Raw genomic sequence first — 27,327 nt, 5'->3', positions numbered from 1 at the left:
CTCACCATCATAAACACCCAAACAGTTGACACAGTGGACACATGTTCCAATATCTGGGAATAACTCTGGACCACGCCCGCCGACAAACGGGGGAGAAACGGGTCTGTTGTCCCGGGCCCAGGGTAGGGGGGGGGCCAGAACTGGGCCCTCATTAAATTATGGAATCATTTTTCAAAATGTTTCAAAATATGCCTATTTGTGGAAAAAAATATGTTGTATTTGATTTACATAAAAGCTTGTTATTTGTTTTCTTCCTAATTGTCCTTGAAATAGTGGTCAAGAACCCCCCCACCCCCAACACAAAAATGGTTTGGCCGCTGATCAAAATTTGATGTTATCATTTAATTTGAAGTTCAGTGCCCTCAAAATGTCCGGTCAGCACAAGTCCGGTGCTCAGAAAAGAAGAGAAAAGAGAAGAAGAGAAGAAGAAAATAGAGGCCTCAGAGATTCTCTACACAAATATTTTAAAAAAGGTGGTGACCGTGAAGCTGGAATTAATAAAGTCAGCGTAGAGCAAGGTAAGAAACAGCGCAGCCAACCAGAGGCGGATCTAGGGGGTGGCTATTTAGGCTCAAGCCGCGAACGTTTTTCGGGAAGCCCAGATCTGAAAAAACAAAACAAAAACAACAAAAAAATTGTCTGGTCTAAATGTTCAATTCGGACGCAGGCGAGGCGCAAACCCCGCGGCAGGTCCGTCTCGCGCGCCGCTGAGCTCGGTGGGGAAGCAGTCGCTCTGGGCGCATGCGCAGCCCGAGCCGGTGTTCTGTCGATTTCTGCTGCTTCGTCGTAAAATGCTACCACCGCATAAACCAATAGCGTCTATCTGTCGATTTTTGCTACCCTACCAAAAAATGCTACCTAATGGTTTTCTACCTTTGTAGAGCTACAGTTTTACTGTGTTTTACTCCCTGGCCCACTTCCTTTCCCCCCAAGTGGTCCTTGTCGCTTGCCAGGCCGTTATTGTAAATAAGAATGTTCTATCTACATTATTGTCAATGCCTGTCACTTGTCTTTTGCACAGAGAGAGGAGAGGAACAGGAGAGGGAGAGGAGAGGAAAGGAAGAGCAGAGAGGAAGAGGGAGAAGGAGAGATCCGGGCGCAGGGGGGCCCATCTTAGATTATTTTGTCCCAGGCAAGACTGTCGGCTGGCCTACTCTGGACAATAAACTCACCTTTGATCAGCACACCACAGACATTCAGAAAAGACTGTCAGCCATCAGCAAACTTAAAGGACTTTACGTTGGACCCCATCTCCTGTTACTACTCTACCAAAACATCATTCAACCCATGTGGCATGTTTCTTCAATATGCTATCTGTCACCAACCGGGCCAAACTCACACGCATCACAAACACAGCTGCTAAAATAATCGGTCTCCCCACACCCAACCTTACAAAACAAAATAACAAATCCATCTCACACCTAGCCAACACCATAGTACAAGACATCAGTCACCCACCGAACCAACATATCAGCCCACTACCCTCCATCTGTCCACTTTGTTGATATTTATGTCATTTATTTATTGTTGGTGTTGATGAAATGTGCTGTCAGTGAAGACAAATCTCCCTACGGGACAAATAAAATAAATAACAAAAAAAATAAAGACAAAAGAAAACTCCAGGGCAAAGGCTATTTACATATTTACAGACTTTGAAAAAAAAAAAAAAAACACAACGCAACAAAATGTTTCTCTATGAGGTCCTTCCCATTGCCGGCCATGCAACACACTCCCCCTCTGAGCTATTTCAGCCCTCTTTAAATACTGCAAGCCGCTCCCCTCAGGCTCATTTACTGATTCCATTAATCAGGTATTTTCCTTTTTTTCCCACCTTAACCAAATACAGAAAATATCCATCATTTCAGAAAAGAAACATCACACAGGGAAAAAGTTCTCAGGGTGAATTGCCAATTGAAGAACAGATTAGAAAAAGACACTGGGATCCAAACCATGCTAAAATATGAGTGTTTTTGTCCAACTCAAATGTCCCCAAGGTGGACAAAAGGCATGAATGTGAAAGCTTCAGACCAAGAGGCCAAACAGTATGATAGAAGCAGAGGTTAGTCAGTCTTTCATCGGTAATTTGAACGTTCAGACTTGGACTTTTCAGCTGGTTGAAAAAGAATATCTGAATAAATGGTTTATTGGCGACTGAACCCCCAGTTCCTGCAGATGTTAAAGCAGATTGCTACAGCGTGCACTGCTTCAAAGGTGTTCAGTGGTGTGTCGGAGAGTGTGACTTCCAACAATCTCTTCTTGAAGGTTGAAGACTATGAAACGCCGTATAAAGACTTGTGTTTGCAGAACCTTTCCAAGGCCAGGTTTTGTTATAGTAGACGAAATACAAAAGGATCAACTCTGCAGCCTCTTATCAGGCGTGTAAGAAGTCATTTTACACGCCTGATAAGAGAATGCAAACCACCCAAAGAGCCTTATGTTTGTTTTCCTAGAATGAAAATATTTATGCATGAAAGCAGTTTTCAGTCAAATTACGGGAACGGAGAGGTGCTCGAAAAGAGTCTCTGGAGATTAAACACACACTTTCACTCACACACACACCCAAACACAGTGGAAGTGGGTTAGGTCCTGATGGATATTAGATTTGGGCCCTTTGCATTCTTTCCACGCTCCTCTCCAAAATGTTCAGCCTTTTATTTCAGTATTATAAGGTTGATTTTTACCGCCCAGTTTTCCCAGTTCGTTACTGAGAAAGTGTGCACATGAAATCGCTGAGCTAAGCTCCTGATTTTAGCTTCTTTACCTCCTTTCATCAGACAAAACAAGAAGGGGTGCAGACCAAGGACGCCATGTTTTTTAACCCTTGTGCTGTCTTTGGGTCAAAATGACCCAATTCTTCTATCCTTCTTTCCCCCTGCCATGCTCTCTCCTTCCTTCTTCCTTTCCTCTTTTCCTCCTTTTTTACCCTCCATTACTCCTTTTTCTTCCTACCTCCGTTTCGTCATTCGTTCCTTTATTACCTTCTTTGCTTTTCCTTCCTTCTTTCCTTATTTTCTCCATTCCTTCCTTCTTCTCTCCCTTCTTTCTTTCCTTTTCTCCATTCCTTCCTCCCTCCCTTCCATCTTTTCTCCCTTCCTTACTCCCATTCCTACTTTCTTCCTTCTTTCCTTCTTTTCTCCTTTCCTCCTTACTTCCTTCTTTCCTCCCTTCCATATTTTCTCCCTTCCTTACTCCCTTTCCTACTTCCTTCCTTCTTTCCTTCTTTTCTCCTTTCTTCCTTGCTTCCTTCTTTCCTTCCTTCCATCTTTTCTCCTTTCCTTACTCCCTTTCCTACTTCCTTCCTTCTTTCCTCTTTTCTCCCTTTCTTCCATCTTTCCTCCCTTCCATCTTTTCTCCATTCCTTCATTCCTTCTTTCTTCCTTACTTCCTTCTTTCCTTTTCTCCCTTCTTTCCTTCCTTTCTCCCTCCCTTCCATCTTTTCTCCTTTCCTTACTCCCCTTCCTACTTCCTTCCTTCTTTCCTTCCTTCCATCTTTTCTCCCTTCCTTACTCCCTTTCCTACTTCCTTCCTTCTTTCCTTCTTTTCTCCTTTCTTCCTTGCTTCCTTCTTTCCTTCCTTCCATCTTTTCTCCTTTCCTTACTCCCCTTCCTACTTCCTTCCTTCTTTCCTGCTTTTCTCCTTCCTCCCTTCCTTCTTTCCTCCCTTCCATCTTTTCTCCCTTCCTTACTCCTTTTCCTACTTCCTTCCATCTTTCCTCCCTTCCATCTTTTCTCCCTTCCTTACTCCAGTTCCTACTTCCTTCCTCCTTTCCTTCTTTTTCTCCTTTCTTCTCCACTTCCTTCTTTCCTTCCTTCCATCTTTTCTCCCTTCCTTCATTCCATCTTTTCTCCCTTCACCCTCCCTTGACCCAAAGACAGCACAAGGGTTAACTGAAACCATATAAGCTATCCAGGATGCGCCACCGTCGATGTTTTCACGCACGCTAAAGAAAACTGTCGAACAATTCTGCCACGTACTTTTATTTTCTCTGCAAAATGTCTCCTCGGCCAGGAGAACAAACAAACAGTATCGACGTAAACAAGTTAAAAGTTGACTACAGATGAAACGAAGAAAGAGAAAGAGACTTCTCGGGGCATGGAACCAGTGCCTGGATCATCACTGCACTCGAAGGGCTTTCGTTTTACAGCAATGGCCCTCGTGGGTCTTTCCGGCTGAGAGGAAAATTCCCCAGTTATGAATGACAAACGCTTTTGTGCAAAACAGACACATATGACTTGTGGAGAGCTGTGGTGAGTGGGATCAGTTGGTTCACTTTCATCCTTGAGAATACCCCTTTTCATACTTTTTGTGCTACCGTGTCCTGAGGAAGCTATTAAAATGTTTATAAATGTGCACAGGAACCAAATAAACAGCTTGCAACAGCAGCACTGTTGACAACTGAACTGAAACATCCTGAAATGTTTTCCCTTCATGTTACAGCAGATCTTTTTTGCTGAGCCTGATCCTTTCAATCGGTTGCCCCGGCAGCCCAGCTCCCACCTCCCTATTATCCAATTCACCCACTCACACATGCCTCAACTATCACCACAAACACACAAACACTGCGAAACAAGGCCCGGCTGAAATGAATCCTTCTGTACGAGCGGTGCACTGGCCGTTTGGCACAGTGAACCGAACATGAATAATTCAGGCCGGGGGGACGGCGAGGAGGGGAGAGTGAAGGTGGAGCTGAGATGAAAACAGGAAGGAATAACAGGAGAGGAGAAAGGCCGAGGAGGGGAGACACAAGAGGGGGGGGAAATGCTATCGAACTTGCTGAGTCAAGAGTGCGAGAAGCCTTGTGTGTTTCTGACGATACAGAGGCCCCTTTGTGTTGCCCTGTGCAGATGTCTGTGCACAAACACTCTGGGACGAGCGAGCCGTGCCAGACTCTGAAACCTCCCTCTCTCCGCCGTTCACACCGCGCTGCTCCACTTTTGAAGCTGATGGAGACACAAGCCCTGAAGTCTCACTGTGCAGTAAACCGGTGTAATCAGTGACTGCATTTACATGCACTCAATAACCCTTTTAAAACCCCAATATTGGCAATAACCCGAATTTGCACGGCCATGTAAACACCAATAACCCCTTTGAATAACCTGAATTAGCTCATATTCCGGTTTTTAAAAACCCGAATATGACCCCTGGGTTACTCCTTTTAAAACCCGAATATTCGGTCATGTAAACGCCAAACGGAATATCCTGATCCAACGGAACATGAATTTGTTTTCTGCGCATGCTCTGTTCACAAGGAATCCTGGTCTTTTGAGTCCAGGAAGTTCTTCTAAACACGGAGAAACGCAAGACCACGCCACACTTTTGGAGTGAGGAGGAGACTAATCACTTCATAAATGTAATGAAGGATATGAACATTTTGGCATTTGCAGACGGTAAAAAGTACCGGGATAGTGAGATTTACAAGAAGGTGAGCGAAAAGTTGCGCGAAGCAGCATTTGTTTTGAATTTGGATACAGGAAGAATTAGCGGAAATGACGGGAATTGCGCCATCATGTTCTCCGTGCGTCGTTGGTTTGATCGAGATATCCCGAATGATTAATTACCATGTAAACAGGGATAACCCTGTTTGCTCACACATTTAAACGGAATATTCAGAATGTTTCAGTAACCGGAATATTAGCAATAACCCGAATTTTGACTGCATGTAAACGTAGTCACTGCTGAACATGTGCAAAGCGCCACTGCTTTTAGTTGGGTTTATGAACAGCATTTATCATTTAATGCATATCATCACGGCAATTATTGCTAGGAAACCTCACAAATAGAGTCAGAGGCAGAATTGATGTTGTATTTTATCCCTTGATTTGATTAGATGAAACCGTATCTGATGTCAGACCGTTTGAGACGGGATGTTCAGAGGCAGAAATCCCTATAACTCTGTACAGTTAAAACACAAAGAGCACATGAGAGTAGGGACTTGTCCTCATCTGTCATTAATCATCTGTGCTGCTGTTTCTTGTTCTGAAAATTTAGCAAAACAACAAACAGTCCTGGAAGAAATAAAACAAAGATCAAATACAGAGAATAATGTGGACTCCATTACCAATCTTACAGTGTATTTTGGAGAGAAATGTGTTTTTAATTCATAATAGGAGCCAAAGTGCACTAGGCCATCATTAGCTGATATGGGTTCATGTGAGACAGACATCTGCAGACAAGTTTGAACACTCATTGCTCTGTGTGTTTTGTGTAAAAACAAATATGATACATTTTCCAAACCAAAGCTTGTAAGACTCTTGTAAGCAACTCCAGGTTCCTCAACAAATGGTCATCATAACCTGAGCTGAATGTCTGCGTCCCTCATTACTGTTGTATTGTAGCAACTTTTAATTTTCATTAACGCTCATCTCCAACAAGCATGAGCTCCAAGAACTTTCCTCCCCTCTAGGATTCAGTATTAGATACTCTAAACCAGGGGTCGGCAACCCAAAATGTTGAAAGAGCCATGTTGGACCAAAAACACAAAAAACAAATATGTCTGGAGCCGCAAAAAATGAAAAGTCTTGTATAAGCCTTAGAATGAAGGCAAATGGCGAAAGGCAAAATGTTGAGAAAAAAGTTGAAATGTCGAGAAAAAAGTCGAAATGTCGAGAAAAAATTCGAAATGTCGAGAAAAAAGTCAAAATTTCGAGAAAAAAATTGAAATGTCAAGATTAATGTTGAAGTACAATTTCGAGGATAAGGTCGAAATGTCGAGATTAAAAAGGAAAGGAAAAAGGAAGAAAAAAGGAGAGAAAAAAGAAAAAAGAAGAAAAAAGAGAAAAAAAGGAAAAAAGAGAAAGAAAGAGAGCAAAAGAGAGAAAAAAGAAGAAAAAAAAGGTCAAACATTATTTAAAAAGCTCCAGGAGCCACTAGGGCGGCGCTAAAGAGCCGCATGCGGCTCTAGAGCCCCGGGTTGCCGACCCCTGCTCTAAACGGTCTACGCTTGACTGCAAATATAATTTAGTTTCAAACTTTTGTCAGTGACATTTAGGATAACTGAGAGAGATTCAAGCCCAGTGTTTAAGTGTCATCATAAAAACCCCTTTGTTCATTTTTCTGAGGCTAGAGTGATTTGACAGCATATTTGGTGGAAGTCTGTTTTTGTCGAGATCTTGTAGGCATTGTTTACCCCAGAAATCTGTTCCAGCTTTTCTCTTACCCTAAAAATAGTCAAACTAAATAACTGCATATTCATTTCTATAGTTTCCTAGTTGAATTCTTCTCACATTGAAAGTTGCCTCCTGAAGTTTGTCGACTGCTTTATAAATAGTATATTTCTAGCTTTTACTCATAGTTATTGTGTTTGCTTCTGGTGCAGCATTGTGTATATCTATGTCAAAAATGTGATCTGCCATCAAACTGCAAACTCCAAAGAAACAAAATACTTAAAACTTTGTGTTATTCTGTGTAAATGCTGGATAAAACTGTAGGAACCAGTCCTTTTGACTGGCACTACAAAACAGTGTGAAAACTGGAACACAAACATGGCTCCAAACTGTCATCCAAGCCAGGATTAGTGTCAAACCGAGCAACAAACATGCATTTCACAGGAGGGAACTACAGCACACGTTTATGCTGGAATGCTGTGGAAACTCACGTGGCGACTTGATGCATGACCTTTGTGGACGTGTCCTTCAGCGTGTCTTTCAAGTTGTCCTTGAAATTACTGAAGAACTTCCCAGCTCCTCCCTTCACCATATCCAACAGGCCTCCACCATAGCCGGCATCCATATCTGGAAATAAAGGATTTAATAAAGTTCATTTTGTCTTTGGATTTGGAAATCTGACAGGTGAATCATGCCTCCCCTTTTAACATCAGCTGATAAATGACGGGTCACACAAAACATCTTGTGACTCTGATGAAGGCGAAAGGATCACTGAACCATCTGTGTATATTTATGTACAGAAATGGGCAGCAAATTATATATGTGTATGTATATGTATATATATACATAGTGTTAATAAGTATATTTATATAAATATCTATATGGTCATATGTGTACAAATATATAGAAATATTCAACTATGTGTATGTATGTATGCATGTATAAATATGTGTGTGAGTATAATTACAGTATATAATAGTAATAATAATAACAATAGTTACTTAGCAGTGTGAGTACAGTGTGTGAATAATTATAAATACAGGTTAAATGATCAGTGAATGGGGCTAGGACTAAATAAGTTTACACTTCTTCCTACTCCTTTTTTTGGCACATGTAAATCAAGTTAGCAAGTTTTAAAGGATAAAATTCCTTGTTTTGTTTTGTTGTTTTATTAAACTTCTCATGAAGTGTTGTTTCTTTTTTTTTACATGTACAAAAAATAAAATAAATCAAATCAAAAAACCATGTTGGTAATTAAAAAACCTAAAATGTACTTGTCGTAGGAAAATAGCAAATTAAATTGGAAATAAAGGAGTTTTAAGGAATAATAATCCTGGGCAGCCAAATACACCCCCCACACACACACACACACACACACACACACACACACACACACACACACACACACACACACACACACACATTTTCTTCTGCGGTGATCATATTCTATAATCCAAGTATGTGAACAAAGACATAAGAAACAAGATGCGCACTAAAGATTTATAAATGTGTTTGTGTACTCTCTAAAGACGAGCGTTGGAAGAGACCCAAATGTTACATCTGAGTCAGCAGCCTCTGGCGATCGGAGAGTTTCTCTCCCTCCTCTCTGTCCCTTCATGCACTTTATCTTCACTTAGCAACCACAGTGTCATCACTCAATATATAACTCAGCGGCGCTGGCAAATCTTCTTACAAGTATAAACGGGCTCTGTAAAGCTGCAAAGGCATTGGGTTTGGGCCATGTAGGGTTTGAGCGCGATTATTTTGAAATATTGTTCTTTAATTATTAGACTATTTTAACATGTCTGATTTCAATGGATGCGCACAAAGGTTATCCCCAAATGGAATATGGAAATATTTACTATTCAATGGAAATACAACATTGCATTGCCCTGGCAAATGAAGAAAAAACGAATGAGGAAAATATGCAAAAGATTGTTAATGGAGAGTTTCTTGAATGATCCCCAGTGAACTGGGAAAGGGATCGGTCTCTGCCAGAACATTATAACCTTGTATGAGTCTTTGTTAAGTCTGTAAAATACTTTTTTTTCTTCTGGTTTCACTGGTTTTAAATGCCAACTGCAGAAGGTAAAGTAGTATTATGGCTAGCAGACGTCGTCAAGAGGAAGATGCTGGATGGATGCCGGTACGACTGTGTCATAAACGGGTAGTGGGCTGCTATTCATCTAACATTTGACTTTTGACACGGGAAACGTGTCACAGGATTTGTTTTGTTGGGTTTTTTTAAACTCAGAAATAAGGATTGTGTTTGTTGACTGCATCATATGCTCTACAAAAAACCCCAAACAGAACTTTGCCCATAGCTATCAAATTCCTCACGCTAAATAAGGTTTCTGTGTGGGGGCCTTCCAATAAGATGTGTGTTTCTTGAAAAAAATCTAAAAGCCGCTCATTTAGATACTATAAAGAAAGGAGTACAGTTATTATTTGGATGGAAACAAAAGCATTGAAGCATATCATCAAAGGATACTGTATCTATAACCTAATAACATCTGCCTCTTTTAAACCTTGAAACTTTTCACTGACAACAGGCCTCACATTGTGCCAGTCCTGCACAGATGTGCTACCGGCAGCTTTCTGAGGCGGATCGCTTTGGGAGTCTAATCTTTGTTATACAGTAGATAGTTACAACATGTGAAACAACGAGGCCAACAAAGTGTTCAACCTGAGGGATATGGGCATGCTTACTGACACCAAATATACTGAATAGCTATGCTATTGTTGGTTGAATGAGGCTCAATATTTTTTGATTTAATAATGAATTCATTATTTACCACGTTTGATAAATTATGTTTTACATCCAGGACTATGAGATGGAACATGAGCATATTAAACCCAGCTACTGCAAGACACCTGTTTTAGTTTAGTTTAACTCATGTTTATCTGTGACGCCAATGTTCATTCTGACTGAATCTGTCTTCATTTCAGATGTTTCTAACAAAACGGTACCGAAAATGTGGACTGCCAGATCCGAGATGAAAGTAGCCATTCGGAAATTCAGAAAAGCACCATTAGCTGGATTGCGAACCATGACCCCCACCATTCAGGGTTGGCCTTTTCATGACAATCTGGCCAAATGTGGCTCAACAAGACCAGATGACCAACGCGGAAACCAGCTTGGCCTGCAACTGCCAACGTACCCCTAGGCCAGGCAGCTGTCGGCAGTCACACCTGGCACAAAGCCCATTCAGCTGCCTGTGCAACCCTTGGCTGCTCCAGCCTGCGAGTCATTCAGTGGACGCTTCGAGACCAACCCAGAGCTGGCTGCGATAAATACTGTACAGTATGTTTATTTCTACCGCATAGTTGTACATTTCAACATTCATCAATGGAGAGTGACTCCCTTTTGCAGCCAGTTTCTGGTAATCTTACCAGGAACTGCACCATTTGGCACATCTTGTGTCAGTTAAGCAAGCCAGATGTAGCCCCTTGGTGGTATTTCAAGTACTGCTACTGGGTGGGCCAGAGGGTACTTCTTTCAATAATAATAATAATAATAATAATAATAATAATAATAATAATAACGATAATAATAATAATAATAATAATAATAATAATAATAATAACGATAATAATAATAATAATAATAATGACGATAATAATAATAATAATAATAATAATAATAATAATAATAATAATAATAATAATAATAATAATAATAATAATAATAATAATAATAATAATAATGATAATAATTATAATAATGATAATAGGCAGTATGGTAGCTTGGTGGTAGGGATGGGCGGTATGGACTAAAAAATGTATCAGGATAATTTCTGGCATTTATCCCAATAACGATAAAAATGAAGATAAAAAAAATACCAATTCAACTCCACCTTTGTAACTATAAATCTATCACCACATTCAGTCTTTGGAGCCCCCAAATCACTGCTCTAAAAGATACTAAATACTACTAAACTACACCAATTAAATTGAATTGATAAAAAATAATTAAATGAGTTACACCTGTACTGCAAAACTGTAATGACTCAGATCCGCCATGTTTGTTACACAAACACGTATCAATTTATCCTTCTTTCTTTCTTTCTTTCTTTCTTTCTTTCTTTCTTTCTTTCTTTCTTTCTTTCTTTCTTTCTTTCTTTCTTTCTTTCTTTCTTTCTTTCTTTCTTTCTTTCTTTCTTTCTTTCTTTCTTTCCTTCTTTCTTTCTTTCTTTCTTTCTTTCTGGCTCATTTCTTTCTTTCTTTCAGCGTCATATCTTTCCTTCCTTCCTTCCTTCCTTCCTTCCTTCCTTCCTTCCTTCCTTCCTTCCTTCCTTCCTTCCTTCCTTCCTTCCTTCCTTCCTTCCTTCCTTCCTTCCTTCCTTCCTTCCTTCCTTCCTTCCTTCACGTACGTTGTGCGTGGATTTAAAGCAGAACCATAAATCAGCTTTACACAAAAACGTCATCAACGGGAATTTATCGTTTTTACCGCGAGATGACAAATTCTTACCGTGGGGAATTTTTTTGACGGTATATCGTGAACAGTAAAATATCACCCATTCCTACTTGGTGGTTAGCACAACACATACAGTAGGTTCCAGGTTAATATTCCAGCAGGAGTCTTTAGTCTGCATGTTCTCGTGCTTGCATGGGTTTTCTCCAGGTACTCTGGTTTCCATCCCACAGTCCACAACATTTATGTTATTTGATTAATGACTCTAAATCGCCCGTAGCAGTGCATACAAGCCTGTGTGGTTGTTTGTTTATATGTGGCCCTGCAATGGACTGGTGACCTGTCCAGGATCCACCAGCCTTTTACACAAAGAGAGCTGGGATGAGCTTCAGCAGATCCCTTTGACCCTAAATTGGAAAAAGAATCTGCACAATGGGGTAAGACTGTTTGTTAGCAGTTGATTCATGTTTAAAATGCTACTTTACAAAAACAGAACTGTCACTTAGCAAGAAAGCGAGTAAGTGTAATTTCCAAAATGATTTATCACTCTTTTACTGTAATATAATGGCAATAATGCATACGATACAATAATAATAGCAGCCCCAAGCTCATGTGATGGTCAAGTGTTTCCTCTTCTTTTTTTTGTCAGCCAGGTAAAACACAATGACAAACATCCGAGTGGAAGATAATTAATCAAAATGTAGCACCACGGTGACTGCCAGTAATTTTTTTTCAACTAAAAGATGTCTATTCATACTATACTATCTCAACTGTGACCACTACCCCTAACATAGCTAGTAAGTAAAAAGAATAATAATAATTTAAAAAATAACAGCCATATCATGCAACATAGGTCCCTGCAGGAAGTATTTTAATCCCTGAGACATGACTACTTCAGTTACTTAAAAGTTCTCGTTTGTTTGTTGAAGCTCAAACAACAGCAAAGACCAACAACGCAACTACTTTATTTAATTGTTATCGACATACATAAACAGTTTACCGTATATCATGACTACAGGACTGTCTCAGAAAATTAGAATATTTTGATAAAGTCCTTTATTTTCTGTAATGCAAAAATGTCATACATTCTTAAATCATTACAAATCAACTGAAATATTGCAAGCCTTTTATTATTTTAATATTACTGATCATGGCTTACAGCTTAAGAAAACTCAAATATCCTATCTCAAAAAATGTGAATATTCTGGGAATCTTAATCTTAAACTGTAAGCCATAATCAGCAATATTAAAATAATAAAAGGCTTGCAATACTTCAGTTGATTTGTAATTAATCCAGAATGTATGACATTTTTGTTTTTTTAATTGCATTACAGAAAATAAAGGACTTTATCACAATATTCTAATTTTCTGAGACAGTCCTGTATATTCATGAACTTCTGTGAAACTAGTTTGACCATACATCACATCTGCACTGAGGAACAGAAAGTGAGAAAGCTTCCTGTGCTTTCTTCAGGCAAGGCTGTAAATATTTGGCCTATTTTTAAGCCCGTTAGTCTGCCTCTCCCACCCAGCAAGCATGACAGGACATATCAAGAAAAACCAGAATCCTGCTCTGCTTTTAAATCAAGAGCTAACTGAGTTCAGCCTGGATGTGTCAGTCATGTTTGATACCTGCGCAGGTAGAGAGGCAGCAGTGATGATAAGGGAACAAACATGCTTCAAAGACACCAGGATAGCTTATTTTAGAGGGTTTGTCTGAATACTCCCCCCCTTCTCTCACAGCCTCAAACCTTTCTCCTTTAAAACTGAACCTGGAGTGATTGACGCAGATGGATGCATACTCAAAACCTGACGGCGCTGCACTGAATTTCAGTGTCGCCACATTGCGTGGGCCTTGATTTTGTCCTGGACTTGAACGACTGTGGAGTTAGCCAAAGTCTAATCTGCTTAATTCTAGATTATGCTGATGACACAAGCAGTCTTTGATTAATCATCTACAATGCAGCTTAACCAGAGTTATATTCCAGTCCTCTGAATGACAGGCGTGCTATTACACGCCACCTAAAGCGTGACAGGGCGGTAATAGAGCTTTCACAAACTAACCGCAAGGTGTCAGTTGAGTAGGCAAACAGAATTATATTAAATCAAAAGTGTGAAATGGCCTTCTATGAAAATGTTACCACCTTCAAGTCTTTATTTAAAAATACTTGCTACTAGTTTTCAGATAAAATAAATAAATAAAAGCCTCCTCATCGGGTGTGTTCTGGCTTGTATTTTGAGTGAAAAAGGCAGTTTTGCCTAACAGACCACATTCTTTTGAAGTGACAGACACGCGAAATAGTTTAATTATTCTTTTAAAACAGATGTAACACCACACTTATGTTATGTTAAGCTCTTTTCTACAGGAACAGATTATGGAGTGCCAAAAAAAAAGAGCCTGACCCAAAAATTAAGTCTTTAAAGTATCCATATCTGCATAAGATTGAATATAAAAGCAAGTCAAATGTATCACAGCACCCAAAGGGTTTGCTCTCAGCACCCATGGAGACACAACACGACACCTCCAGGCCCCCCCGAGACCGTCCCCACAAATATTAGAGCTGTTTTGGCAGCGAGCAAAATATTTTCTGGGGTAGTTTTTAATGTTGTGCCTCAGAAGTGTAATTCTGCATAATCTGCAGGACTGTCTCAGAAAATTAGAATATTGTGATAAAGTTCTTTATTTTCTGTAATGCAATTAAAAAAACTAAAATGTCATACATTCTGGATTCATTACAAATCAACTGAAATATTGCAAGCCTTTTATTATTTTAATATTGCTGATTAGGGTTTACAGATTAAGATTAAGATTCCCAGAATATTCTAATTTCTTTAGATAGGATATTTGAGTTTTCTTAAGCTGTAAGCCATGATCAGCAATATTAAAATAATAAAAGGCTTGCAATATTTCAGTTGATTTGTAATTAATCCAGAATGTATGACATTTTTGTTTTTGTAATTGCATTACAGAAAAAATTACAGAGACAGTCCTGTATATTCTGATTACTTTCACCGTGCTGATGCTTGACAAGGGAAGAAGTGTTTGCCCATGACACTTGCTGAGATAATTATCGGACACCAATAAGTAGAAATTCACAGTATCCTAAAACAGTGGGGGAAAGGCAAATACATCTTTATTTTTGTAGCATACTACTGTTTTCACTTCCATTGCTGTGTCATTTCCCAATCTGATTGCGATATGAATCAGTTAATTAGCCATACCTTGTTTCTTTCTGTGCTTTTGTACTGCCCTACTTCTCTATTTGTATCTGCCTCCTGCTTCCCCGTCAGTTCGTTAGCCGGTCCCTGTGCCTCTGTGTCCAGATGGATGTGGGAGTATGCAGATTGTGTTTGCGGCGCTTGTCGCTGTATCAGGCTCGCAAAAAACAGCAGTGGAGGCTATCGTACCAAAACTATAATTTATAAAAAAACAACGCAGAGTTTGGCTGCTCACAAAAAGGTGAGAATTGGCATCAGCAGAACCAGAAAGCTATGAGCTTTGATCTATGGCTTATTTAAAGGTTTTTTTCTTTAATTTTAGAGCTCTCACCTTTACTCTTCAGTATCTAACGAGGGCAGAAGTGTACAGACAAACACACGCAGGGACAGAGACAGTCAGGCAGGCACATCAAAAACCTCCCTGTAAGAGAATAGGCAGGGCCTCTCATTTCAGACAGACATCTGACACGAAGCCCCCGACTCCCACTCGTCACCCCCACCCCTTCCCCACCTCTCTATTAACCCTCCAACCCGCCTCAATCAGCTCCTTTTGTTACACCCAAATGTTCATCCCTGGAAGCTGCTGACACTAAATAGCCCTATAGTGATGGATGCAAAACCAGACTATCCATAACAATAACATCATTACTGGTCTTAAACCCTCCACTTGTTATCATTGTAATAGTGAGATAAATATTTTGAGTTTTACTATCTTTGGATCTTTATTAGAAACTGAACACAATTCAGCCCTTTTAAGGCTGATAAGACTGATAATTCTATGTTGGTGCTTCACGTTTAACAAGCTAAAATTACATCCTTTAAACATTAAAAGAAAATGCTTTTAATGAGGATGGAATTTTGACTTTTAACATTAAGTGTCATTCATCTGGTATATTATTTAGTTCATTGAAGACAAAATAAAAATAACGTGAAGAAAAAACTTGAACCTAGACAGAAATACATGTAATGTCATAACTGATCTTTTTGCTTTTACACATGAGTTCCCTTCAAGTGCACGTTGAAGACTAGCATAATCTTGTATGGAAATGGAAAATGCCTGGAATAAAAATGTGAATTTCTAGTAAGTATTATGGACATTTATAAAGACAAAAGAAGTTTCAGTTTCATTAGCAACCACAACACAAATGAAACAAGAATTAATCAAATTATCCCACGAATAATAAGCAACTACTTCTGACTTACGTTATAAAGTAATATGTTTGAGTTATTGTACAATATTACATCACTCATAACAACTTGATTGAAGTTAGATAATAAAATAGAATAACACATGAAATTGTGGTTTTAATGGTTAATATCTTGTATGCATTTGTATGCATTTTCCATCTTTATCTGCTAATTTTAGCACACCAAAGACCCTAGGATCACATTTTGAATATTGTGGAAAGTAACATTTGTTAATTTAAATGCAAACATCGACTTCTTGGATATTTTACAGTCTAAAAAGCTTCTGTAAGCCTCTCAGAGACCATATAATGAAACTACACTTTCACTGTTAGCCATCCTAATGTTTTCCACAGCTGCATCTTCAACAGGACACCTTTAGGCCACGTTTAAGTCCGTGCAAAGTAATCGCTCCTTTGTTGAAGCACTGTTGGCGTCTGCCTGCATTCTCCATTAGTCCGTGGGCCAGAGCCCAAAATTTCACTGGTCAGTACCACTCAAGGTGACAAAACCTACTTATGATTTTTGAAAAGATCCATGTCTATAGAAGATATTTTGGTATGATAACCCTTCCTGAGTGTCAGCTGTATCATAGTTATCAGCTCATAAAGTAGTAATTGTCTTTGGTATTACACCTAAACGATATACTATCTTTTAGCCTTGTGTCATCTAGGAACAACAGAGACACAAAATACAAAAACTGGAATACTCACAGGACCATAAGGATTCAGGAAATGTATAATATACCCATACTATATCATTGTTAATGTTATGTCTTGTTATCAAGAATAATCAATAGAAAACAATATAGAGATCCAACAAATCCATTATTCCTTCAGGTACAATTGTTGAAATTTCATGAATTAGTAGACTATAGTATTCTGCAAATTATGTTTAAAGCTCATAAAAAACGTTACCAATCAACATTCAGAAAAGATTTGAAAAAAGAGAAAGCGAGTATAACTTAAAAGGAACAGAGATCTTTAAAAAAACAAGATTCAGGACTAAATTGATGGAACGTTGTGTTTCTGTGAAAGGAATCAGTTTATGGAACAATCTGAACAAAGAAAACAAAGAATCCAAATCAAACATTACATTCAAAAGAACAATTAAAGCCAGTATGTTAAGGAAATATAATGAAAAATGTTAGTTAAGTTTGATTGACATACCCATAGCCGGCGGTAATTTTGTTTTATTTTAGTTTTTTATTTACTAAGTTGTTGTTTTTTTAATTCTTAATTTACGTTATTTGTAAATGTATTTCTTGGGAAAAAGGGGCAGATTAGATAAGATTATTCTTCTTTCTGCTCCCTTTCATTCACAATTTAGGAATGTTTGTGTTTGTATTGAATTGCTTGTTGTTTTATTTTTGAATGAAATAAAGAATAAATGAAATGAAATTGTTACAGGTCATTGTGAGCCTTAAACTAGAAGAGCAATTAGGCTCCTATGAAACTATAACAGCCACTATAGTATAGGCTGATGTCACAAACTGGTCTTTATCCAGCTGCCACTCAGGAAGGTTATCATACCGAAAATATCATCTATAGACATGGATCTTTTCAAAAAGTACAGGACTGTCTCAGAAAATTAGAATATTGTGATAAAGTCCTTTATTTTCTGTAATGCAAAAATGTCATACGTTCTGGATTCATTCCAAATTAACTGAAATATTGCAAGCCTTTTATTATTTTAATATTGCTGATCATGGTTTACAGCTTAAGAAAACTCAAATATCCTATCTCAAAAAATTAGAATATTCTGGGAATCTTAATCTTAAAATGTAAACCATAATCAGCAATATTAAAATAATAAAAGGCTTGCAATATTTCAGTTGATTTGCAATGAATCCAGAATGTATGACATTTTTGGTTTTTTAATTGCATTAGGCTCAGACTATGAAACTATAACAGCCAGGCTAATGTCACAAACTGGTCTTTATCCAGCTTTATCCACTCAGGAAGGTTATCATACCGAAAATATTATCTATAGACATGGATCTTTTCAAAAAGTACAGGACTGTCTCAGAAAATTAGAATATTGTGATAAAGTCCTTTATTTTCTGTAATGCAAAAATGTCATACATTCTGGATTCATTACAAATCAACTGAAATATTGCAAGCCTTTTATTATTTTAATATTGCTGATCATGGTTTACAGCTTAAGAAAACTCAAATATCCTATCTCAAAAAATTAGAATATTCTGGGAATCTTAATCTTAAAATGTAGCCTAAACCATAATCAGCAATATTAAAATAATAAAAGGCTTGCAATATTTCAGTTGATTTGTAATTAATCCAGAATGTATGACATTTTTGTTTTTTTTAATTGCTTTACAGAAAATAAAGAACTTTATCACAATATTCAAATTTTCTGAGACAGTCCTGTATAAGCAAGTTTAGTCACCTTGAGTGGCACTGATATGCGTGCAGAGTCTCACCTGAGCTGTCCATGGTGCTGCAGGCTGCGTCCCCTCTCGGCGGGCCTGCGGGTCCGGGGCTGGCCGCTGAGGAGCCGCCGCTGCTGCTGCCCCTGCCGGTGCTGAAGCTGCTGTCTCCGCCGCTATCGACCAACTGCAAACATTCATAGCCATCGTAACTGGTCTTCTTCTTGTAGGCCCCCAGCAAGCTCATTACCGAAGGACACAAAAGAGGAATTAAAAGACGGAAAGGAATAGCGGGCTGCGCCGCGCCGTCGCCCCAGACGCTGCCGCCGCCTGCGCCGCTTCTTGCGTCTTTCTCGGTTTTTTCTGCCCCTGCTGCTGCTGCTGCTGCTGCTGCTGCTGCTGGGTGCACCACATGTCCGTGGAGGGGAGGACGACCGCTCTCCTCTGTTTTCTGAGCGCAGAAAATACTGCCGGCTTGTCCGTGCTCTCTCTCTCTCTATCCTCCCTCCCTCCCCCTCTTTCTCTCTCTGTCTATCTCTCTCTCTTCCCCCCTGTCTATCTCTCTCTCTATCTATCTTTCTATCTCTTTATCTATTGAGCTATCTATCTAGCTAGATATCTATATATCCATCCTCCCATCCGTCCATCTATCTCTCCATCTCTCCCTCTCTCCGTGTCTCCTCCTCTTTTTCTCCGCATTTTACTACAACAGTGTAGCTGCATGTCTTCCGCTGTGGTTCCCTACTGAGTTAAAGGGAAATCCACTGCAACCCAGGTCCTCTACACTGTAAAACCTGGTAAGTTAGTTGAACTCAAACTGTTAACCGATTGCCTAAAATCATTTAAGTTTATTAACTCAAACAATTCAAGTGTAAAAAAATATTCCATTTAGGTAACTCAAATATTTATTGTTATGGTAATTTGGTTAAATGAACTTGATACCATTTCATTCAGTAAACTGAACTTAAAACTAATATGTATTATACACAGTACTCGAGTTGTAAAAAAAATCAGGGGGGATGGTGGATTTTATCACACGGGGACAGATAATTTGTGCTGATTACAAATAATATTATATATTACAAATAATAGCACTGACCAAAACACCTGCAGAAATACTGCAGGAATGACATAGCAGCAGTTAAATGCAGCCTTCTGAAAGCTTTAAATATCCACTGGGCTTACATCTAATACATCAAAACACAACAATAAAAAACAGTTTTCTGAACTTGTCAAAATATGACTCTGTCCTTCACAGGATAAGTAAAATGGATCACTGCAAAAACTCTAAATCTTAACAAGAATATTTGTCTTATTTCTAGTTAAAATGTCACATTTTAGTAAAAAAAATCTCATTACACTTAAAACAAGACTCATCACTGGAAAAAACAACAATTTTCACCTGTTTCAAGTAGATTTTCACTTAAAATAAGCAGAAAAATCTGCCAATGGAACAAGATTTTTTTGCTTGTAATAAGAAGATAAATCTTGTCCCACTGGCAGATTTTCCTTCTTTTTTCCATTGAAAATTTACTTGAAACAGGTGAAAATTGTCAAATAAGTTCTTTTTCTGATGATGACTCTAAATGTTGAAATAGCAGTAAAACCACATTCATTGATGAAATGACATAAGGGATGGAAAGGGGGGGTGGCAGTTTTACAGGGGGGATGATTTTGACCGTTTTTATTTCAAGGGGGGATGACATCCCCCCTCATCCGCCCTCAAATCGAGTACTGATTATGTAGTATTTCCTTCAGACTTATTTAAAAAGTGTTGATTGTATTAATTTGCATCAAGCCAGACTAATTTAATTGAATCTTCTTTACATAAATGTTAGTACTTAAGTTCAAGTTAGTTTTATTCCTCTAAATTAAATTATCACATTCTAGTGGTCACAACTTCTAGCTACTCAATTCATTTTAGGAAACCGATTGCCTTAAACCATTTTAGTTGTCATAACTTGAATAACTCAACTTTAAGTTGCTTTAAAACAATACAAACACAGACATCTTATACCAGCTTCAAACATTTATTTAATTAATTTTTGAGTTATCTTAACTGATGGCAATGATTGACCACAACTTAAACAAAGTTTAAGTTATTTCAACTTACTTCTGTTATTAAGATGCACTGTTAGGTTTTACAGTGTACTTATTGCTGCATCTATTATTCACAAAGCCAGTACTTGTGACTGGCTATAACTTTTCACATGGCTGATATTCATGCTAAAGAAAAACAATATTTATAATTAGGGTTGTCCCGATCACAATTTTTTAGCTCCCGATTCCGATCCCGATACCTTGAGTTTGAGTATCTGCCGATCCCGATTTTTCTGATCCGATCACTTTTTTTTGGCTCCCGATACATTTCCGATACTTTTTCCCTATCAGATACATGTTGGCAATTAATTTAAAAAAGAAAAAGAAAAAAGGGGACTAAAACTAAATTATCCCAGTTTCTTTTCTTGTCCATTGGAGAACAACATGGACATATATTTCAACAAAGCTTATCAGCACTGGTGCCACAAAATGTAAAAACATGAAATTGTAAACTAAAACAAAAAGTGCAGAATAGTGCAATAACAAAAATAAATACATTTAACTTCAAAAGAGGCAGTTGAATGACATCCAGTCAAACTCACAAACACAAGAAAATTAAAATACTTTTTGGCTTAACCTTATAGTGCAACATTCTGAATGGCATGAAATGAATAGCAGCAGCTTAATGCAACATGAACATATATAACATTTCACAATTCAAACATGTCAACCATGTTAGTTTCGCTTACTTCGTCACTTCCGCCAGCCGGTCGGAAGTGACGTTAAATGCAACGATATATACAACGATTTAATATATATTAAAAACATTAATTACTAGATATGTCCCGATACTTTTTAGGCCGATACCGATGTTTTGAAAATACGGTGATCGGGCCTGATCGATCGGGACAACACTATTTATAGTATTAAATATAGTTAGCCACAATGTCACTTTAAGTGCTATATATTTGAAGGTTGTCGAAATATTATAATGATGACAAAGCAAACCTAAGTACAAACATACAGATTCAGAGTCAATTAATTGGTGCAGAAATGTTGGTTACAGCCAAGTTTCTCTTGTGCTTTCTCTCTACATTTGTTAATATGTGTGTATGTCTTTGGCCTTAAAGTTACAAAAGGCCTGCATGGACCAAGTATGTGATTCAATGGCACCTCTTAAAACTTAGCCTGAGCCAGCAGAAGGTTGAAGAGGTGCTATGAAAGACAACCTGCCTTGTTCCAGTATAGAAAAGACAAAGACAAAAGAAAAAAAATCTGTTTTTAAGGACTATAGACCTGTTGTCCTAACATCATGTATCACAGAGGCAAAAAAGACTTTCCAGAGGCTCTGCAGGTTTGGACTTGAAGATGCCTTACACCTGCTTCAACAAACCCACTGTCATCTGGATAAAGCACTTCTTTGATTTATTTACAATAACAATTAAGCTTGCTTTACTATGTAGATTTCTAGAAGACACAATCACCTGGATCACTACCTGGAGAACAGACTACAGGTTATGAGACAGAAGGGTTGTGTGTCTGACCAGGTGGTCGACAGCAGGAGCGCCACAGGGGACTGTACTCTCATCATTCCTCTTCACGCTGCACACGTCAGTGCAAGTCAGAACAAGTCAGAGTCCTGTCACCTGCAGGAATATTCAGGTGTGGTGTGTATCCATGGTGTACAGGGAACTGAGTGCAAAATACTGTTGGAGCAATTTGTGGGAACAATAATCTCATTTTGAATGAGACACAAGAGAAGGGAGATAACTGTGGATTTTAGGAGGGCCAGGAACAAGGTAAACGTCATGGGAGAAGACGTGGAGGACCACAAATACATCAATGTTCACCTAAACAAATTAAATTGGAGATGCAACATTGATTCTGTTTGAATTTAATTGAATTTTCTATCAGCAAGCATATGCTGATTATGTTACTTTCTTTAATAGTTGATCATTTCTAAAAGTTGTGACAATTGTGTTCCATAGTTTCTGGATTTTCATACCTTGTTTTGTTCCATAAACAAATCAAATAATATATTAATTATTAAATCGAATCAGTTGTGCAATAGCACTGTTTGGATGTAGTAAAAGAGACAAAGATAATATTGGATGTTATAATAATAATACCTACAGAACTGTAAAATTGGAAATTGGAGCCTTTTAAACATATGAGACTGAAATGAGATAAATATGAAAGTCAGATTAACAAGACAACAGACTCATGCTTTGTCAGATAAAGGAAACTCCCTCTGAATCACATATGTACTCAATATTTCTCAGTCTCCACGTCAATAATAGCAGTTTTGGCTGTTAACGGCCACTTTTGTAAGGTCAATAATTCCGGGTCCAAATTTGTCAGTTTTGGGTTGAGATTTGTGTCCTGACCCCAGGTCTGTGCAGAATAAAGCTCAGCAGTGATGGCATGCTTCCTTCCTGTGCCCTGGCAACAGAAACCCCGCATGGTTCTGAAAAGAGGACATGAGCCTGGGAAACTCTTTTAGGAGAGCAGTCGGGGGCTCAAAGCACAGCGGGAACGGAATGTGCAAAAGGGAGGAACGATGCGGCTGCCATAACCGGATGCAACGTGTTGCCACGGCAGTGTTGCAAAGGAGCTTCCTGTCTGACTCCCAGCCATGCCTGCCAATATTTACTCCCTGGTGCCCTGCCTTTTAGGGACGCACCAAACCGATGTGGTGCAAAATCCTTGCTTTTTTCTGTCAAAATTAGTACAAAATACAATAAAATAGGATAATAGATTTATATAGAGTGTAATGTTTGATGCCAGTGCTTTGGAAACGTTATTTTGTTTTTGTGTGAATTGCAAAAGAGGCCTTGATTCAACTGGCCCAGTAAGAATATTGACTGGAGGGATACATTGATGAGATGCATAAACTGTTAACCTTAACTGCAAACAAGCAAATAAATCTAAAATGATTACTAAACTTTTTCAAGTGTATTCTTTGAACATTGACTTATTGGCTGTATGTTCTTAATGTAAGAAATTAAACAGGGATTTCTTTGTTTTTCATAATGATTTTTGGTTAACCAACTGAAATGAACCAACAAAAAGAGTGTCTATCTGTTTATTATTTGAAGCAAACCTGTAATCCTTCAAGAAACTATATTATGGACCTGAGTTGAACCCGTATAAATGTGACGTATAGCCGCTGTGTAAACAACAGGCAGCGAAACATTAATGCTAACAGTGACGTTGTGGCAACACTGTGACCTGTACTGACAGCAGGGACTCTGTAAAACAGACTTTTCTGAACCGCTAATATGTACAAAACAAACAGAAACCTGCTCAAATATCTGCATGACATGATGTGAAGATGTCTTTGACATTCATGAAGAGCTCTGAGTAGCTCCGAATGACCGAATGACTGTCTTAAAGTTGGGATACTTTAAGACATGTCATGAAAAATTGTATATTTATTACTCACATAAAGTTAATGTTAATTCTTTTTATTTTATTTTTTATAATTATATGCATATTATTATTGTATGGATTGGTTCAATTGTCTGTAAGGGTTGGTATTTGAGGAGTGAGTTATGATATGATCTAATTATGGACCTGGGTATGGGGGGGCTGTGTGCGTGTGGGTCGGTATTTCTGTGGGTGTATTTTTTGTATTTTTTTGTATTTTTTTTGTATTTTCTAGTGTGGGATATTTTATTTTGTTTTAATTTTAATTTTAATTTTAATTTTAATTTTAATTTTAATTTTAATTTTAATTTTAATTTTAATTTTAATTTTAATTTTATTTATTATTATTATTGGTTGCTGCTTATTATCATTATTATTATTTGTAGCTGGAAGTAGGTGGTTTACACACTGGAATGTTATATTTTGATGTAATTAATGTGTCTGTGTAATCCCATGAGGGATGGGTCATTTAAATGTCCGGAAAAAAATTCATTAATTCATATATGTGTTTACTTTTAATGTGACCTTAAACCTCTGCACCTCTGCACTTCTCAAACAAAAACATTGGAGTGTTTGTGAAGTGCTGCTGCTGACAGTGAATTGCCTTTTTTGTTTACAAGCACATAACACTGTGTGGCATAATTTATGTGATTTCAAATGTATTCCAAACACCACTACTACTTTGGCATATTATTAGTACTGCTATCAAATAAATTAATTCTATAGCTCTAAATGGAGAACAGAGACTATTGAGTTGAGGGTTCTCCTGACCTTATTTTTATTTTCATTCAAGGAGAATTGCATTGCATTAACCTGTTATTAAAAATGGACGCTTTACAACTTACCTGGAAGAGGAAGTTTTACATCCCTCCCCCTGTCAGAGTTGTAAGCCTTCAATTTTACTGCCGAGTGCCACTTTAACTGTTTTATGACATGCCCTGGTTGTAACATGATAGTAGAGGAGCTCCACTGTTTTAACCGGATTTAACCATCGCCCCCACAGATAGGTTGAGGATTAATGATTATCTCCAGAACCGTCGAAGCAGAATCCAGGAATTTGCTGGATCAGCTGCACGACCCTTGCAGCACTTGAACTGATGACTGAGACACTTTGAGATATCGTCCGAGTACTGCCGTCTTGTGAAGTACATGTACTTCAACTGAGCATGTGATCTGACGGGTGCATTGGCAGCTTTTCATCTGAGATTCATCTTTTCATCCATTCATCCATCCTCTCTAAACTGCTGCTCCTTGTACACCTGCAGTATTTTTTTTCTTTCCACTATCATTAAACAGGGATATATATATATAACCAGTACTGGAGTTGAGGGGGGATGAGGGGGGATGGCATCCCCCCTGAAATAAAAATGGTCCAAATCATCCCCCCTGTAAATCTGCCATCCCCCCTTTCAATCCCTTATGTCATTTCATCAATGATTTTATCAGTGATTTTACTGCTATTTCAACATTTAGAGTCATCACCAGAGAAATAACACCAGAAAAATAACTTATTTGACAATTTTCACCTGGTAAATTTTCACTTGAAATAAGTAGGAAAATCTGCCAGTGGGACAAGATTTATCTTCTTATTACAAGCAAAAAAATCTTGTTCCATTGGCAGATTTTTCTACTTATTTCAAGTGAAAATTTACTTGAAACAGGTGAAAATTGTTGTTTTTCCAGGTGATGAGTCTTGTTTTAAGTGTAATGAGATTTATTTTACTAAAATGAGACATTTTAACTAGAAATAAGAGAAATATTCTTGTTAAGATTTTGAGTATTTGCAGTGATCCATTTTACGTATCCTGTGAAGGACAGAGTCATATTGATAAGTTCAGAAAACTGTTTTTTATTGTTGTGTTTTGATGTATTTGATGTAAGCCCAGTGGATATTTAAAGCTTACAGAAGGCTGCATTTAACTGCTGCTATGTCATTCCTGCAGTATTTCTGCAGGTGTTTTGGTCAGTGCTATTATTTGTAATATATTATATTATTTGAAATCAGCACAAATTATCTGTCCCCATATGATAAAATCCACCATCCCCCCTGATCTTTTTTTACAACTCGAGTACTGTGTGTCACCGACCAAAGACCGGAACAGTAAAACCAAGCTGCGGCTGATTTACGGTTCCGCGTTACACCAACGCAGAACCTACGGCGTAGGGTACCCGGCGACGCGCACCGTAGCTCTGCGTCGATTTAACGCAGAACCATAAATCAGGCTTTAAGCTGTTCACGTGACACGCGTGACGCTCCGCGATGTGACGGTGATCTATTGGCCAATCGGACAGGAGCGGTCCTCTAAAGATAGAGCCATTCCTGGGGAATGAAGGCGAAGGCTCTGATGAAACTGTTTACAGAAATAATAAGAGACATCTAATAAGAAAAAAAACAAATCAGGGCTGTGACTTTGTTATTTTAACATCTGGTTTGTTGAAGTAAAAGCTTTTGGAAATTATGTGCACATGAAATACTATTTGCGTTCAACTGGTTTCCTCGAAATGCAGATCGGGAAACCCTCAGCTGATAAAGAGGAAAAAAAAAATCTGAAGTGCGACCTTCACCTTGTTCATTCAATCTACTCATGTAGGCTCGGTGCCATCTATAGCGCGGGGCGTGGAGGGGTTTATCTGGCGTAAAAGATTATAAACATCCTGTAATCATATAGCCTGCTATACATTCATATATAAAAAACACACATCCAAGTAAAAATATCTCAAATGATGTCATTCCAAAGCGCAAATGCGCATCCCAGACAGGGCCAGAGCTGAAGTTTGTGATCTCACATCCATGTGCATCATGTCCTAGGCAAATTGATAAGATAATATATTGTTTTCTTCCTATACATTTGTCCTGATAATAAAAAAAAAGCCAGCTGTGTACCGAGCGCAGATGCTGAAGGGGTTGTCACGCTTCCATAGAGGCACAACCTCATATTATGTAACATGCACGCACAGATGATGATGCCATCTCCCATGTCTGCCTGGTTTGCAGGAGGGTGAGATATGCATGTATATATATATAGATATGTAAAACACTAGTGAAATAAGACACATCAGAAGCAGAGAAGCCACTGGATGACGGTACCTGTCAGAGCGCTGTCTGTCATTCTGCAGGAGCTGCGTCTTGCGCCGTCAGTGAGCTGGTCAAAGGTCAAGGCTTTAAACGCGCACTGACACAAGCTGTCCTGTAAATACTCCCTCGGTATCTCTGAGCTGCCCCGTCGGTAAAATCACAGGAGAAGCACCAGTGCTGTAGCACCATCACATAATCACATTTTTGGGATATGATCAGCGGACAGGGATCCGCGGATGCGATGGGTAGATCTGTGAAGCAGGTGGATGAGCTAAATCCAGCCGCCGGCAGCGCTGCGGATGTTTGTAGATCTACGGAACTAGCGCCGCTCAGCGCATCCTGCCTTTCACGGGAAAACCTGGACTGGAGCTCAGGAGACTGGATGCAAGGGGAATGTTAAGTAACTGGGAAGCCAGGCTTTTTTTTGATGATCGCGCAGATTTTAAAGTAGAAATATTATGATTTGTATGTGTTA

The 27,327-nt window shown here is 38.5% G+C and overlaps 1 protein-coding gene across 9 annotated transcripts in view; it reads right to left on the bottom strand.

The window, feature by feature from the left end:
* The window catches only part of dnajc6 (DnaJ (Hsp40) homolog, subfamily C, member 6), a 57,277-nt gene extending 30,158 nt beyond the window's left edge, over window positions 1–27,119 (bottom strand). For 3 of the 9 annotated variants that reach the window (XM_061738725.1, XM_061738726.1, XM_061738727.1), the window contains exons 1-2: window positions 18,362–18,946; window positions 7,595–7,730 (exon numbers count right to left, since the gene is read on the bottom strand). In XM_061738725.1, the coding sequence (XP_061594709.1) occupies window positions 7,595–7,730; window positions 18,362–18,554 (329 nt within the window). In that variant the 5' untranslated portion in view covers window positions 18,555–18,946. Of the gene's footprint in view, window positions 1–7,594; window positions 7,731–18,361; window positions 18,947–26,864 lie in introns of those variants that run through there. The other 6 variants (XM_061738730.1, XM_061738728.1, XM_061738732.1 and 3 more) reach the window with 5 other exon arrangements.
* Window positions 27,120–27,327: the final 208 nt, after the last annotated feature.

The sequence above is a fragment of the Cololabis saira genome, chromosome 13 (genome assembly GCF_033807715.1).
Source record: "Cololabis saira isolate AMF1-May2022 chromosome 13, fColSai1.1, whole genome shotgun sequence".
In the NCBI taxonomy this organism is placed as follows: Eukaryota; Metazoa; Chordata; class Actinopteri; order Beloniformes; family Belonidae; genus Cololabis; species Cololabis saira.
This window is presented reverse-complemented; position numbering and strand designations above follow the sequence as displayed.